This window comes from Astyanax mexicanus, chromosome 11, assembly GCF_023375975.1.
Source record: "Astyanax mexicanus isolate ESR-SI-001 chromosome 11, AstMex3_surface, whole genome shotgun sequence".
In the NCBI taxonomy this organism is placed as follows: domain Eukaryota; kingdom Metazoa; phylum Chordata; class Actinopteri; order Characiformes; family Acestrorhamphidae; genus Astyanax; species Astyanax mexicanus.
In genome coordinates, this window is record NC_064418.1 from 17581758 (window position 1) to 17594947 (window position 13190).

The following is a 13190-nucleotide window of genomic DNA, read 5'->3' on the forward strand; positions in this document are numbered from 1 at the left end:
ATTTATAGTAAACATCGCTGCATACAACATGAGCTAAATGTGTCCCAAAATGCATTGCAATTCTTGTTAATATGAAGCAGACTGCGAAACAAATGGAGTGAAAGGGGAGCCACCAGGGTTGCCAGATTTTTACATTGGTGTCCAGGTAAAACCAAGTCACTTGGTAAACCATGTTTCAAATAACTAAGAAAGCTGAGAAAATATGCCCAAAAACAAAACCAAACATCTGATGTTGCTGCTTATGATATTAAATCAAATACCTTTTCTTAAATTTTACTAATTACAAAAAAAAAAAAAACAATTTAAAATGATTGTATCTGCATGGGTGTGTTGTATATGTGATTAGTGTATTGTATGATTTTGATAGTGTGATATGATCACACTAGTCATAGGAGCTGTGTTTTGGGGTTAACTGTGCCAAGGCACGGAATGGATAGCCTAATGTGACCAACCCTGAAACTTGGTGAGCAGTCCAAAAATACTGTAGGCTAACAGTCAGAGCTGAATTGCTGTAGGGTAAATAGACAACAGTCTTTCATCAAAGGCTTTATTTAAGTACAAGATCATCTTTATTATCCAGTAGAAGTCTGTAGATATATGTAGATGTAACTGTTTTGAATACAGTGACTGTAAACTGTAAAAGAAACTCTGAAAGGACCTTTTAGGGGTTCTTTAGTTCAAAATTATATATGAACTCCTTAAGTTGCTTTAAGGAACCTTCAAGAAAATGTTTTTAGAAGAAATGGGGTGTCAATTTCTGCAGAAAGTTGTTGATCTCTGTGCACTATGCTCCTCAGACCCCTCTGTTATTTTACATCGACAGAGCGAGTTGCGGAATATTTAGTAGTGAGAAAATTTTACAACTGGACTCATTACACAGGTGCTGAATCCTATCACAGTATCACGCTTGATGTCACTGAGCTTCTGAGAACGACCCATTCTTTTACTGATGTTTGTAGAAGCAGTCTGAATGCCTAAGGGCTTGGTTTTATACACCTGTGGTCATGGAAGTGATTGAACACCTGAATATTTTTGGCAAAATAGTGAATATTGCAGAACAACAGGTTACATTTTTCCCAATATTATGCAGCCCTAGGTATATATCATATACCTTATAGTATTAGCATGTAGTATACAATTGGCATGTAGCCATAGTTTATTGAAGCAATTTGAACACAGTTTCACAACTACTAACAGTGTAATATACAGGCCAATAAAGGCCGCTGACCTTCTCTTCCTCCTCTCCAGGGTACAGCCCCACTTAAAGAAGTGCTTCGAGGGCATCGCCAGCGTGGTCTTCACTGACGTTCTGGACATCACCCACATAAAGAGCAGCGAGGGCGAGGTGGTGACCCTGCTGGACACCATCTCCACCTCTAAAGCGCGTGGCCAGGTGGAGAAATGGCTATTGGAGCTGGAGAGTGGCATGATAAAATCCTTACACAAGGTAACAGATTGTGCCGAGCTCAGGCTTCAGAGCTACACAGCAGCTTCATTTAGGATCAGTTTAAAAGTCGCCTTTGACTGAGGAACTGCACCGCTGCTCAGAAAGGTCCTCATAAATCAGCAGGCTGAGTGCAGTCAGTTAGACGGGCTGAGGAACCGGTGAAAGTGTAGAAGTTAATTAGCTGTCTTTGTTCAGAGTCACTCCTCGCCGTCTGAACCTTAAGTGCTTAAATTTCTCTCTTTCTGCCAGCGTTTCAACATCCTTTCAAAGAGCTGTGTTCAGCCCACTTTGAAACACAGCGCTTTCAATTAACCTGTCCGTGATCCAGGTCTTTTGTAGCTGGTTGAACAAGTTTTACAGAACATTGACAAAAATATCATTCAGCCTAATTGGAGCCTAAAATTTAAGCACAGCTCCTTGTCAAAACTTGTCAAATACGTACCCAGAATACCCCAAATACCTAATTTTACAGTGTATTATTCATTTCAGTTTGATTTTTTTTGCAAAAGTATCAAAAGTTTAAGGAAGCCCCCACTTAAAATAAAATAATCCAGCACACATAAAAATATTCTTGTATTAATTAGTGAACTGTTGTAAAATACGAGACCATATTTTATTTTCTGATACAGTGTAATTATTTTGGGATAGTAATTCATTGTTTTGAGATACTAATTCATTGTTTTAAGTCTATATTTAAAAATACTGAGTCAATATTTTGAGATATTACATTGTTTTGAGATACTAATTCATTGTTTTGAGTCTATATTTTAAAATACTTAGTCAATATTTTGAGATTAGGCATTGTTTTGAGATATTAAGGCACTGTTTTAAAATACTGATTGATTGTTTTGAGATACTAATTACGAAATCATGAATCATATTTTGAGATATGATGTTGTTTTAAGATACCAATTCATTGTTTGGAAATAAGCCATTGTTTTAAAATACTGAGTCATTTTTTTTTAATAGTAAGTAAAATATCTTGAGCTACTGAGTCATTATTTTGAGATACTAACTCATTATTCTTAGATTATCTTATTGTTTTCTTAGATACTAAATTATTATTTTGAGGTTATCTCACTATTTTGAGATTCTAACTTAGTCTTTTCTCATTATATTGGTTAATTAGATGTTATTTTGAGATAATAATGTTATTATTTTTAGCACTTTTTAAGCATTTTATCTTATTTTGCACAATCTATCATAAGAGTTAACCTTTCTGATTGACATCATGAATGTATTCTTGAGGGTAAGTTTCCTAATGCGTTCTCCTCTGTGGTGTGTGTTGTGTGCTGTGTAGGTGATAGGTGAAGCAGTCGAGGCTTACCCTAAGGACCTGAGGATCAACTGGGTGCGGGCGTGGCCGGGCCAGACGGTGCTGTGCGTCTCACAGGTCTACTGGACCAAACACATTCATGATGCCTTTCATGAGGGACCAAAGGTATGTGCAACGGTTTTATTAACTAACCAGGGTTTTGCTACCAGGTTAAATATAACTTTACTGTTGAATGTTTTTTTTTTTTTTGTCAAAATGTTAATGTTGGTTGATAAAATATCACTTCAATTTACTGATGGTGGTGGGCTGTGTATGTGGGACAGCTCCAGCGTTCTCAGATTGTGGGTTCCAGGTTCCTCCATGTGTTTTAGTATCCTCCAGAGGTGGAAAGTCTTATGTATTTAGTAAAATATCCAGCACAATAATCCCTTTATTAAAAAATTGTACAACCTAAGCAATTTCTTTGACAGAATTCTGCCTTCAGGGTTTTCTGAAAAAACAGTGAAGGTTAATAGAGACGGAAGGTGTTTGTTATCCTGTCTTAATTAATTGACTAATGTGTATTAACACCTAAATTAATAGTATATTAAGGTATATTAAACCTTAGCTAATGATAATGGATTACACAGACCCCTTTTAGACATTAAACAACGCTAAACTAAACTGGAGACTGCTTAACCTGCGTTCAAAAACTGAGATTTCCTTTCTGAAAGCCTTGGTGGTGAGAGAAATGCCTTATAATGTTCGCTGTGTTTATGTTCCGCTGATTTTATCACACATAGTTTGAGCTGAGTTTTGTTCTCCATGGCAGCGCAGCTGAACTTTTCTCAGCAGTGTTTATTACGGTTAGCGGAAGAGATGCTATGTGAATCAGCTGTGTAGACTGGGGTCTGTGTGCGCGGCTCGGGGGAACCGGTGTTCTGTCGAGTTATGCTACCCATCGATATGTGCTTCTTTACAGCACTGCGCATGTGCCGACCAACAGTTTTTTGTATGATTTCAAGTTTTTAATGATAATTAATTCAAGTTTTTATTGGGAACATTAAACAATCTGCTTAAATGTTAAAAGAAAACATGTAAATTGCAGTTAAGGCATATCAATGGCAAGTTAAAAAATAATAATGAACTGTAAAAATATTAAAGTACAGTTTATAGTCACCTGTATGACCATAACTTTTTAACAGTAAAGAAAAAAAAATGAATCATAGAAACCTATGCCACTTGTTCTAGAAAATGTTTTATGGGGTGGTCTGAACAAATACTGCCTGAAAGGTCCAAATTATTATTTGGAATAATAGTTCATTCATTTATGATTTGTACATTTTTTACATCAAATTATTAAAAGTAACTATGTAACTTTTAATCAAAGTAAATTTTAAATTGAGAATTTTTTTTTTTTACTTTTACTTGAGTAGATTTTTAGATGGGTACTTTCACTTTTACTTGGGTAGAATTTTATTAAAGGTACTTTTACTTAATTACAATTTTCTACCTCTGCTTTGCTCCAAACCTCCTGTAAACACACATGGTGGCTGAATTGTCTATGCTACATTCTCCCTGGTGGTGGATGTGTGATTATTGGACTGGCGCTTTGCCCAGGGGCTACTCCTGCCTTGTTCCCAGTGATGCTGGGTAAGCTCTGGATCTGTAGCAACTCTGATCTGGAAGAAGCAGTTAAAAAGATTGATGTCTGAATAGGAAATGTGATGAAGCAGCAATAACAATATATAACAGAAATGGCATCAGTTCAGAACAGTAGCTGACACTGCCAGGAAGCTCAGTGATAAATGCCTCAGTGATGATGCTAATTTTTCTGTAGCTCTGCCTCACATCTAGCTCTGCATTTACAGTAAACAACTAGAGAAGTACACTAGAATGTCCCAAACATCTAATTTATGTTTTCCTTTCTACCTTAAGTGGTTATACATGCAGGTTGCATAACTTAAATCGGAACTAGTCCAGGTTTTCACCAGTCAGAGTTTTATGAATGAGTGCCAAAGAGAATTTCACCCAAGAGAAGTTCACCCAAAGGCCTTCCAAGCTCATTTTATAAGGACAGCCTGCTCATGGTAGATTTACAGACATTCAGTCATCTAAAACATAGCACAAAAAAGTAAAAAATAGCCAAATCCTCTCAGCTAATTCCAAACAGCTTTCTGCAGTGTCTTCTTCTTGAAACAACCACTTCATTGCCTGTCTCTGACATCCCCCGTTATATGAAACTTGGCCTTCAATTTGGAGATGTCACTATAGGCCTGTCACAATAGTATTATTTTGTGGACGCTATATCATCCCAGAGATAATTGTGATAAACAATACTATTGTCATTTTAAAACCATTTAAATGCCACTGACATTAAATTATAACAGTATAGCATAACAAAGCAATTAAACTCATTTAAATACAACATTTAAAATAATCATATAAATATATTTTTTGGAAAATACATTTTTTTCTTTAGTCCACACTGTTTGTATGGAGTCACAGTTATTGAAGTATTGGTCATTGCATGGCTGTCTAAAATACTGTTCACTGTTATAAATGTGAACAAACATATAAATGAACACAATCGATGATATCACGATTATCAGATATTATTGAGGTCATGTCCATTTATTTTATGATAAGTCAATAATGTAATTATTGTGACAGACCTAGGTAATAGGGCTCATTCCAAATAATAACTTGGTTAAGCGGGACACCAACTTGAATATTTTATCATATTTAATATTTTTCCTGATTTATTGAGACATTCATATTTTAGAATGGACAATTTAATTGATAACCAAGTAAACATAAAATGAACAAGATTGTATATTTTCAGTGTCCTTTGATTTACCAGTTTGTATTCCAGGCAGTTTTAGCTGCATACATAAGAAATATTCATTTTTGTATTGGATAATGTTGAGAGGTCATTATGATATGCAATTTTAGAATCTTCCAAAAAAAAACTTTTTTGGAAAAAAAAAAGGCTATAAGTAACACCACCATGTGTTTTGCTGTTTTGTCATACTAACATTAATCAGATTATCAAATAAACTTTAATATCAGACAGATATAACCTGTGTGAATATATAAAAAGTGATTATTTCATTCATTAAGGGCAAAAAGCTATCCAAACAAATATTGAAAAATGATTTGCTCTGAAAATGGTCTCCATGGGAGAGTTCCAAGGCAAAAAACACTGCTGACCAAAACGAAAACAAAGGCCTAACTAACATTTACCAACAAGCATTTTGGAAGGTATGTGTCCCGTTATATCTGGTGTACAACTAACACCTAATTTCAGAAAAAGAACATCATACTGAACGTAAAACGGTGGTAGTACGATGATCTGGGGCTGCTTTGCTGCTTCAGGACCTGGACAACTTGCTGTGATAGAAGGAATCAGGAATTCTGCTGTTTACCAGACAATCCTGAAGGAGAATGTCCGGCCATCTGTTTGTCACCTTAAGCTCAGGTGTACTTGGGTTCTGCAGTAGGACAATGAGCCAAAACACACCAGCAGGTCCACCTTGGAGTGGCTAAAAAATCAAAGTCTGATTGTGATGCTGTAGATGATCTTATTCAGGTGGTTTACGCTCAAAAACCCTCAAATGTGGTTAGAATTAAAACAAATCTGTAAAGAATAGCGGACCAAAATTCCTCCACAGAGATGTGAAAGACTCATTGCCAGTTATAGCAAACTCTTGATTGCAGTTGTTGCCGCCAAGATATCAGGTCAATTTTTCAAATAGATCCATTTTTTTTACTTAATATCATATTTTTTTATGTTTTGCTTTGATATTAAAATGTGTTAATGTGAAAAAAATGTAAATATGAAATGATAAAACAGCAAAAAGAAAAGAAATCTGTAGAGGGCTAAATACTTTTTCACATAAACTTACCAGAACTGTATACAAACTGTAAATCCCAGGAAGTCACAGAGGGTCAGACCTTTTATAAACTGGTGTTTTTAATAAATTGTTCAGATCTATCAGACTGCATGCATATAGCTTATTATTTCATGGCACCATTAGTGTCATAGTTCAGTTTGCTCTATGGGCTGTGTTCTTAAGCAGGGCACTGATGTCTCTGTTCCTCTTTCTCTCTCAGGCTCTTGAAGGTTACTTGCATCAGAACAACACTCAGATAGACGACATTGTGGCGCTGGTGCGTGGGAAGCTGTCCAAACAGAACAGAGTGACCCTGGGAGCTCTGGTGGTGCTGGACGTTCACGCTCGAGATGTCCTGGCCTCGCTCGTACAGAAGAGCGTGGACGACGAGAACAACTTCGAGTGGCTCAGCCAGCTACGTTACTACTGGACTGTAAGTGTGTGTGTGTTTCTGTTTGTTTAACATTGCAGACACAGCTTGCACATCACCTTGGACCTTTGGAACCAGCTTTGAAATGTTGTTGAAATAGTGTCAGTTGTAGTTTTAATTTTCAAGTTCAGTGTTAAATAGTTGCGAAAAGGTTAACCCTCCTGAAATTTGCACATTTTTAATTCTGAAGATCTAGGAAAAATAGTTAAAAGTATTTTTTTTTTCAGCATGAAACTTCTTCTGCTCGTCTTAATTAGTGTAATCAACATAAAATATGAAAATAGTTAATCTCACATATTTGCTAACTAAAACAAAATTGCAATATGATATATTTCATGTAAAATTATTGTGGTTTATATGTTGGTCTTTTAAAAGTAATAATGTAGAAAAAGAGTGAATTATCCTAATTGAAGCATTACCTGTTAGAGGTAAGAACATCATTGCACTAAATATTGATGGAATAAGTATTAATGGAGTTAGTAATTAAATATTTACACTGCTTGTAAGGATTTTTTTTGGTTACAGACATCTTTTGGATTATTAAAAATGCACCAGGTCAAATTGACCTGGGAACACCATTGCTGTTCCTGACAAATGAACATAAAAGGACGGTTAAGCACTTACACATTCATGTTGAAATGTTATATTCAATGTATCAATGTAATGTCTTTGACTCATAATTTAAATTATTATTATAATTTAGCATCATTCTAAAAATAGAAACAACAACAAGCTACAAAGTAAAATTTTACGTTATAGCGCTAACACACGCTGTTAATTGGTATCAGTAACACGTTAAAATTTTTAAAAGTTATTTAAGGCACCAAGTTTGACCCCTACTTCCACTGTAATCTGCCCCGCCCCCACCCAACGCACTGATATGTCGTCCGGCTGAATAATTAAATGACACGCTGTGAACTTCCAGCTCAGAGCCGGCCAGAGAGCTTTATTTCTTTCTCTCTCTCTCTCTCTCTCTCTCTCTCTCTCTATATATATATATATATATATATATATATATATATATATTTATATATCAGTGGCGATTGCTCTAAGACTGCAAGGGAAGCTCAGCTTCCACTAAAATGTAAAAAAATAAGTGATTAATTATATATTACTGTGTGTACATGTCACTGATTAAATATGCGCTACACCGCGCTGAACTTAGTTCAGAATCAGCTTCTTATCACTGGTAACGCCGCGGCTTTCCTCTCACTCATTCCCGCAGCTTCACAGCGCTGCTTTAAACAGTGCGGACGCTGAGCGTCCACAGACTTCAATAGCGGAGCAAAGCGCGCGGCGAAACGAGACGAGTCATTGGATAAATGCTGGGCTTTGTCCCGCCCATCGGACGCTCAGCGTCTCTGGGGGTCTATGGGGCAGTGGGCTGGCCTCGGCCGGCCCGGACGCTCAGCTTCTGCATGATTATTGGATGATCTGTCCGAGGCGGAGTCCCTTTTTGATTGACAGCGAAATGAGCGAATCAGCGATATTTTAGTGTAAAAATCCATTTGATAGTCTTCCTTACAAAGAAAAACTTAAGATTTAAACAGGAGGGCAGATCAACTGCTCAGATTAATTTGGTGTAAAATGTGGGGAAAAGTAACAGGTATTTTCAGCTGTTCTGGTATGATAAAGTGAGCTGGCTGACTGGAAGTGCTGTAACAAATAAAATATACTGATGGCCATTCCTCTTGATGCAACTATCTCAGGACATAAATGAACAGGGGCAAGTAGTAAGTGTTGTGTTATTATTAAAATTAATTTAAATAATTTAAATTAATAAAGGGATTATTTAAGGAAATGAAAACTGTCCAAAAAGGAAATAAATTTACCTGCATTTTTTCCTTTAGCAACTTTAAAGATTTTGCGTAATGTTTTTTTTTATTGATCATTTTATGTTTATTAATGTCATAGCGTCTTTTTTTATGTAATTGTTCAATGTAAATGGGTACTTTTTTGTTGTGTAGTGAAAACTGGAAAATAATGCCTTTTGTTTACAAAAAAAAAAATCTCAGGGAGAGTAGAATTTACGTATAAATAAAACTACATATGTTAAGATGTAGGCCGAAATTGAGCTTCCCCTCCTTGAAAGACCAGCATCCGCCACTGATTTACAATCCAATTTATCATGCATTCTTTATTCCAGCACCATACACTGATTTTATATCCCCTCAAACATACAAGTATATACTATTATTTTAATTGACACCACTAATGTACAGTAATTGCATTTTACATGTCTTACATTCATTCTTTTATTTACATTTAAATAGCCACTATAAAAAATTACGTCTGAAGGAAAACAAATGTGATTAATTGCAGTTAATCACAGCACTTTGTTAACCTGATAAAAAATTTTAATCGACTGACACCACTAGTTTTTACCTGTGTTTCATTTGTAGCTCCGCCCCCGCCATTACCTTTGCCCAGGTGTTCCCTGTTTCCTTTCCCGCCTTGTGTGTATTTAAGCTTCTGTGTCTCCAGTGTTAGTTTGTCGGTTCTTGTACGTTGTTAGTGTCTGTTCAGGTTGTTCAGGTTCATCCTTCCCTGCTGCAACCCTTTCAGTGTAAAATCTTCTTTCAAAATTAAAACATAATGGCTGGAAGAATAATTCAAGTTTGGTAGTGACTAGTTTACACAGGCATGCCAAAAGTCATGGGTCAGAAAGCCCAAAGATGGTGGTGCAGTAGTTAGTGCCCTGGGTCAAAACCCGTACTTGTTGGCCCCTTAAGCAAGCCCCTTGATCCTTACTGCTTGCCACCGTTCCAGGCACAAAATATATTCCAAAATATCCCTGTGTGTGGTATGTCACTGAGTGTGCTTACTGGTGTGTATGTGTGTGTTCACTACATATATGTTGTATATGGCTGTTTTGTCTTGTCTAATGCCTTCTGTGGTGTATTCCTGGTACTGACACTGTGGTTCAATGACTTTTAAATGGCTACACAATTTTAAAAGTGGAATATACCATACATCTTCACCCATTATTAGACCTCACTCCAACAAGGTAACGTACCTTGCCATGAACATTCTGGCCAGTCTTCAGCCTCACTCACAAGATAACACCTCACACCTTAACTAGATGTGGGTGTTGCTGAGGTAACGCTTCATATTCAGTTAAGAAAGTTCTTTCCCATATTTTTTAGCATGTTTTTGTTTCTTTCTATACTATTTCCCTTATTGTATTTTCACTCTTAGTTGCATAAGTCTTACACATTCAGCGGCTGTGCAACATTCTCAAGACATCTTAATAAAATATACCTCAGAAGTGCGATTCATGGCACAGATGTAATATATTTCTAAATAAATAATGCAGAAGATATTTAAATGATCTTGGACAGACAGAGTTAGGAGAGGATAATAAAATTACAACGAATAGAACAATATTCATTTAAATAATCAGTGTTCTGCCACGTAGAGATCAACACTGAATTAGCCAACTCACCAAGTCAGTTCACATGTGTCACAGCAGAATTGCTTTCCTTATTTTAGATAATAAACCTAATATTAATTTCAACTTGTCTAAACCGATTAGTTTAACATTGTTCTCTTTTTTTCTCTTCCTCCCTCCCTCCCTCCCTCCACCGCAGGAGAACCAGCTTCAGACCAAAATGATTAATGCTGGCCTGGCGTACGGCTATGAGTACCTTGGGAACACTCCACGGCTGGTCATCACACCCCTCACCGATCGCTGCTACAGGTCAGAGCAGATTTACAGTTGCTGCCTGTTTGTGAATTACAAAAACAGTTCAGCTCTAGAGCTATTAAAGATATTAAGCAGCATATTAGGCTTAATCACAATAACATTTATTGTGACCTTTTATAAAATCTATTCCGCTGAAGTTTATCTCTAATAATAATGAGAGTAACCTACTAATTACTGCCCCAGTTACAAAACGTTGCGATTAACAATAGAAAAGAAAACACATATCAGCTGCTAAAAATGAGATATTTTGTCTGTCTTGTGTTTTTCCTTTTTTGTCTTTTTTTTCTGCTCCAGTTACTCCTCTGTTCTTTAGTTTTGTGTTTCCTGCCTTTCCTGGACTTGTCTCTATCTTAGCCCCACCCTGTCTAATTTTTAACCCTGCCCCTCGTTACTTCTCCTGGTGTCTCTTGCCTGTGTTTGTGCATGAATACCCCATGTGCTTCTTTGTTCTCTGTCTTGCTTTTTGTGTGTTTGACCATGTGTGTTTGTGTGGGTTTCAGCCTCTCTATTTTGATCTTGTCCTAGTATTTCCTGACTTTTGTTTGATTTCTCTTTGTTTATTATTCAGTTCTGCATTTTTTTGTAAGTTTAGTTTCTGTTTTTTTATATATATTTCTTCGTTTGCTTATTTTTCTTTATTGCTTATAAGTCTTATTGTTAATCCTTTGTTTTATAGTTGTTGTTTCTATAGTCTTAGTGTTTGTTTTACAGCCCTAGTGTTTTTTTTTTTAAATATGGAAAATAAACTCGACTTGCTTTTGCATCTTGCCTCCAACGTGTTACACTGAACTTGATGGCAGCAACGTATCTCAAAAATGTTGGAACAGAGCCATGTGTAACATTGTGCAGCATCTGCTCTTTTTTAACAGCAGTCTGTAAAGCTGTGGGAAGTGAGGAGCATATTTGCTGATATTTTGATTAATATTTAATCTGACCACAGAACAGTTTTTCATTTTGTCTCAGTCCTTTATACAGTAAATCATGCCTGTTTATAATGCAGTGCAATGCAGCCCAAAGCTTAACAGCATTCAAAAGTGACCATCTACCTTGTCTCTTACACACAGGGATTTCTCATTAAAAGATTCTCTGAATCCTTTAATGAGACTACAGGCTGTAGATGGTGGAGTATCCAAAGTTTACACAATTTCACATTGAGGAACATTATTCTGAAATTGTTCCTCTATTCTAGATGCAGTTTTTCACAGAGTAATGAAAACTCTCTAAAATTCTCTTTTTAAACCCAGTCAACAAGTTAGTTATAAATTACTCTTTTATTAGTACCTCTTAGTTTTCCCAGCCTTTTGTTGCCCTGTCCCAACTTTTTTGGTCTCAAGGACCAAGTATAATTTCTGCTATCAAATTCTGAATAAATTCTGTATATATTAGATTTGCAAATCATTGCATTCTTCTTCAATTTACACTTTTTCTATGCATTTATATTTTACACAGTGTCCCAACTTTTTTCTCTTTCATGTCTACACTTCTGCATGTGTGTCTTTCCCCAGAACTCTATTTGGAGCACTGCATCTGCACCTGGGAGGAGCTCCCGAGGGTCCTGCCGGCACAGGGAAGACTGAAACCACAAAAGACCTGGCCAAAGCTGTGGCCAAGCAGTGCGTGGTCTTCAACTGCTCAGATGGCCTTGACTACATTGCTCTGGGCAAGTTCTTTAAGGTTAGAGAGACATGCAGACATGAGAGTTACTTGTCCTTTCACTCTCTTTTGGAGTTTGGAGTGAATTTATTTTGTGTGTCACCCGTAAGCCCATAGAAATGTGAGGACACCTTGCTGAGCTTCTTCTGTACAAGGCTGAGTCACAAGGGTTTCATTAAGTACAGAGTGTTGTGTAATTGTTGTACTCTGACTCTTATAAACAGAGTCCTGTACTGGCTTGAATAAGATTATTTTACTGTAGCAAAAAAGAAAAAAGCCAAATATTTTTCAATACTGTTATAGTTTTTTTTTCCAGTCATGCCCAACAGAATGATCATCAAGTGTCCATAGTCGAGTGTTAGAGTGCTTTGAAAAAATGATAAAAAGCAGGACATGAGTCCCAGTTAAAATCTAAAGAGCATGGAGTATTTAAAAGGAAATAGTCAGGAATGTTAAATACCACAAAGGCAGTTCAGGGGAGGAGTGTTGAGGAGTGCGTCCTTGCCCCTTTCTTCTTCTTCCTCTAAAGAGGTACTTTGAGCCCAAAAAAAAGAAAGAGAGGAAGAGGTAGAAAAGATCGTCACCAGTGTTGCCATGGCAACAGAGATTTTGCGAGCCCACCTTTGGAGAGCTCGGCAGCACATCCTGAGATGTAGAAATTCAGCAGAACAGTGTGTCATCTTTGCCTCCCTTTCAATATAAACCACAATCATCTTTATTTTAAATTTTAGCGAGATATAATCTTTTCCTGGAATCTCTACTGGAAAGGTTTTTTTTCTCTTTTTCTAAAGTCCTTTGCAGAG

General features: G+C 36.5%; 1 protein-coding gene across 2 annotated transcripts in view; it reads left to right on the forward strand.

Annotated features, from left to right (window-relative positions):
- dnah7 (dynein, axonemal, heavy chain 7) overlaps positions 1-13190 on the forward strand; it is a 234257-nt gene that overhangs the window by 51514 nt on the left and 169553 nt on the right. For both annotated transcript variants that reach the window (XM_022680457.2, XM_049485303.1), the window contains exons 21-25: positions 1249-1447; positions 2748-2888; positions 6819-7031; positions 10619-10728; positions 12240-12408. In XM_022680457.2, coding sequence (XP_022536178.2) covers positions 1249-1447; positions 2748-2888; positions 6819-7031; positions 10619-10728; positions 12240-12408 — 832 coding nt within the window. The remainder of the gene's footprint in view (positions 1-1248; positions 1448-2747; positions 2889-6818; positions 7032-10618; positions 10729-12239; positions 12409-13190) is intronic.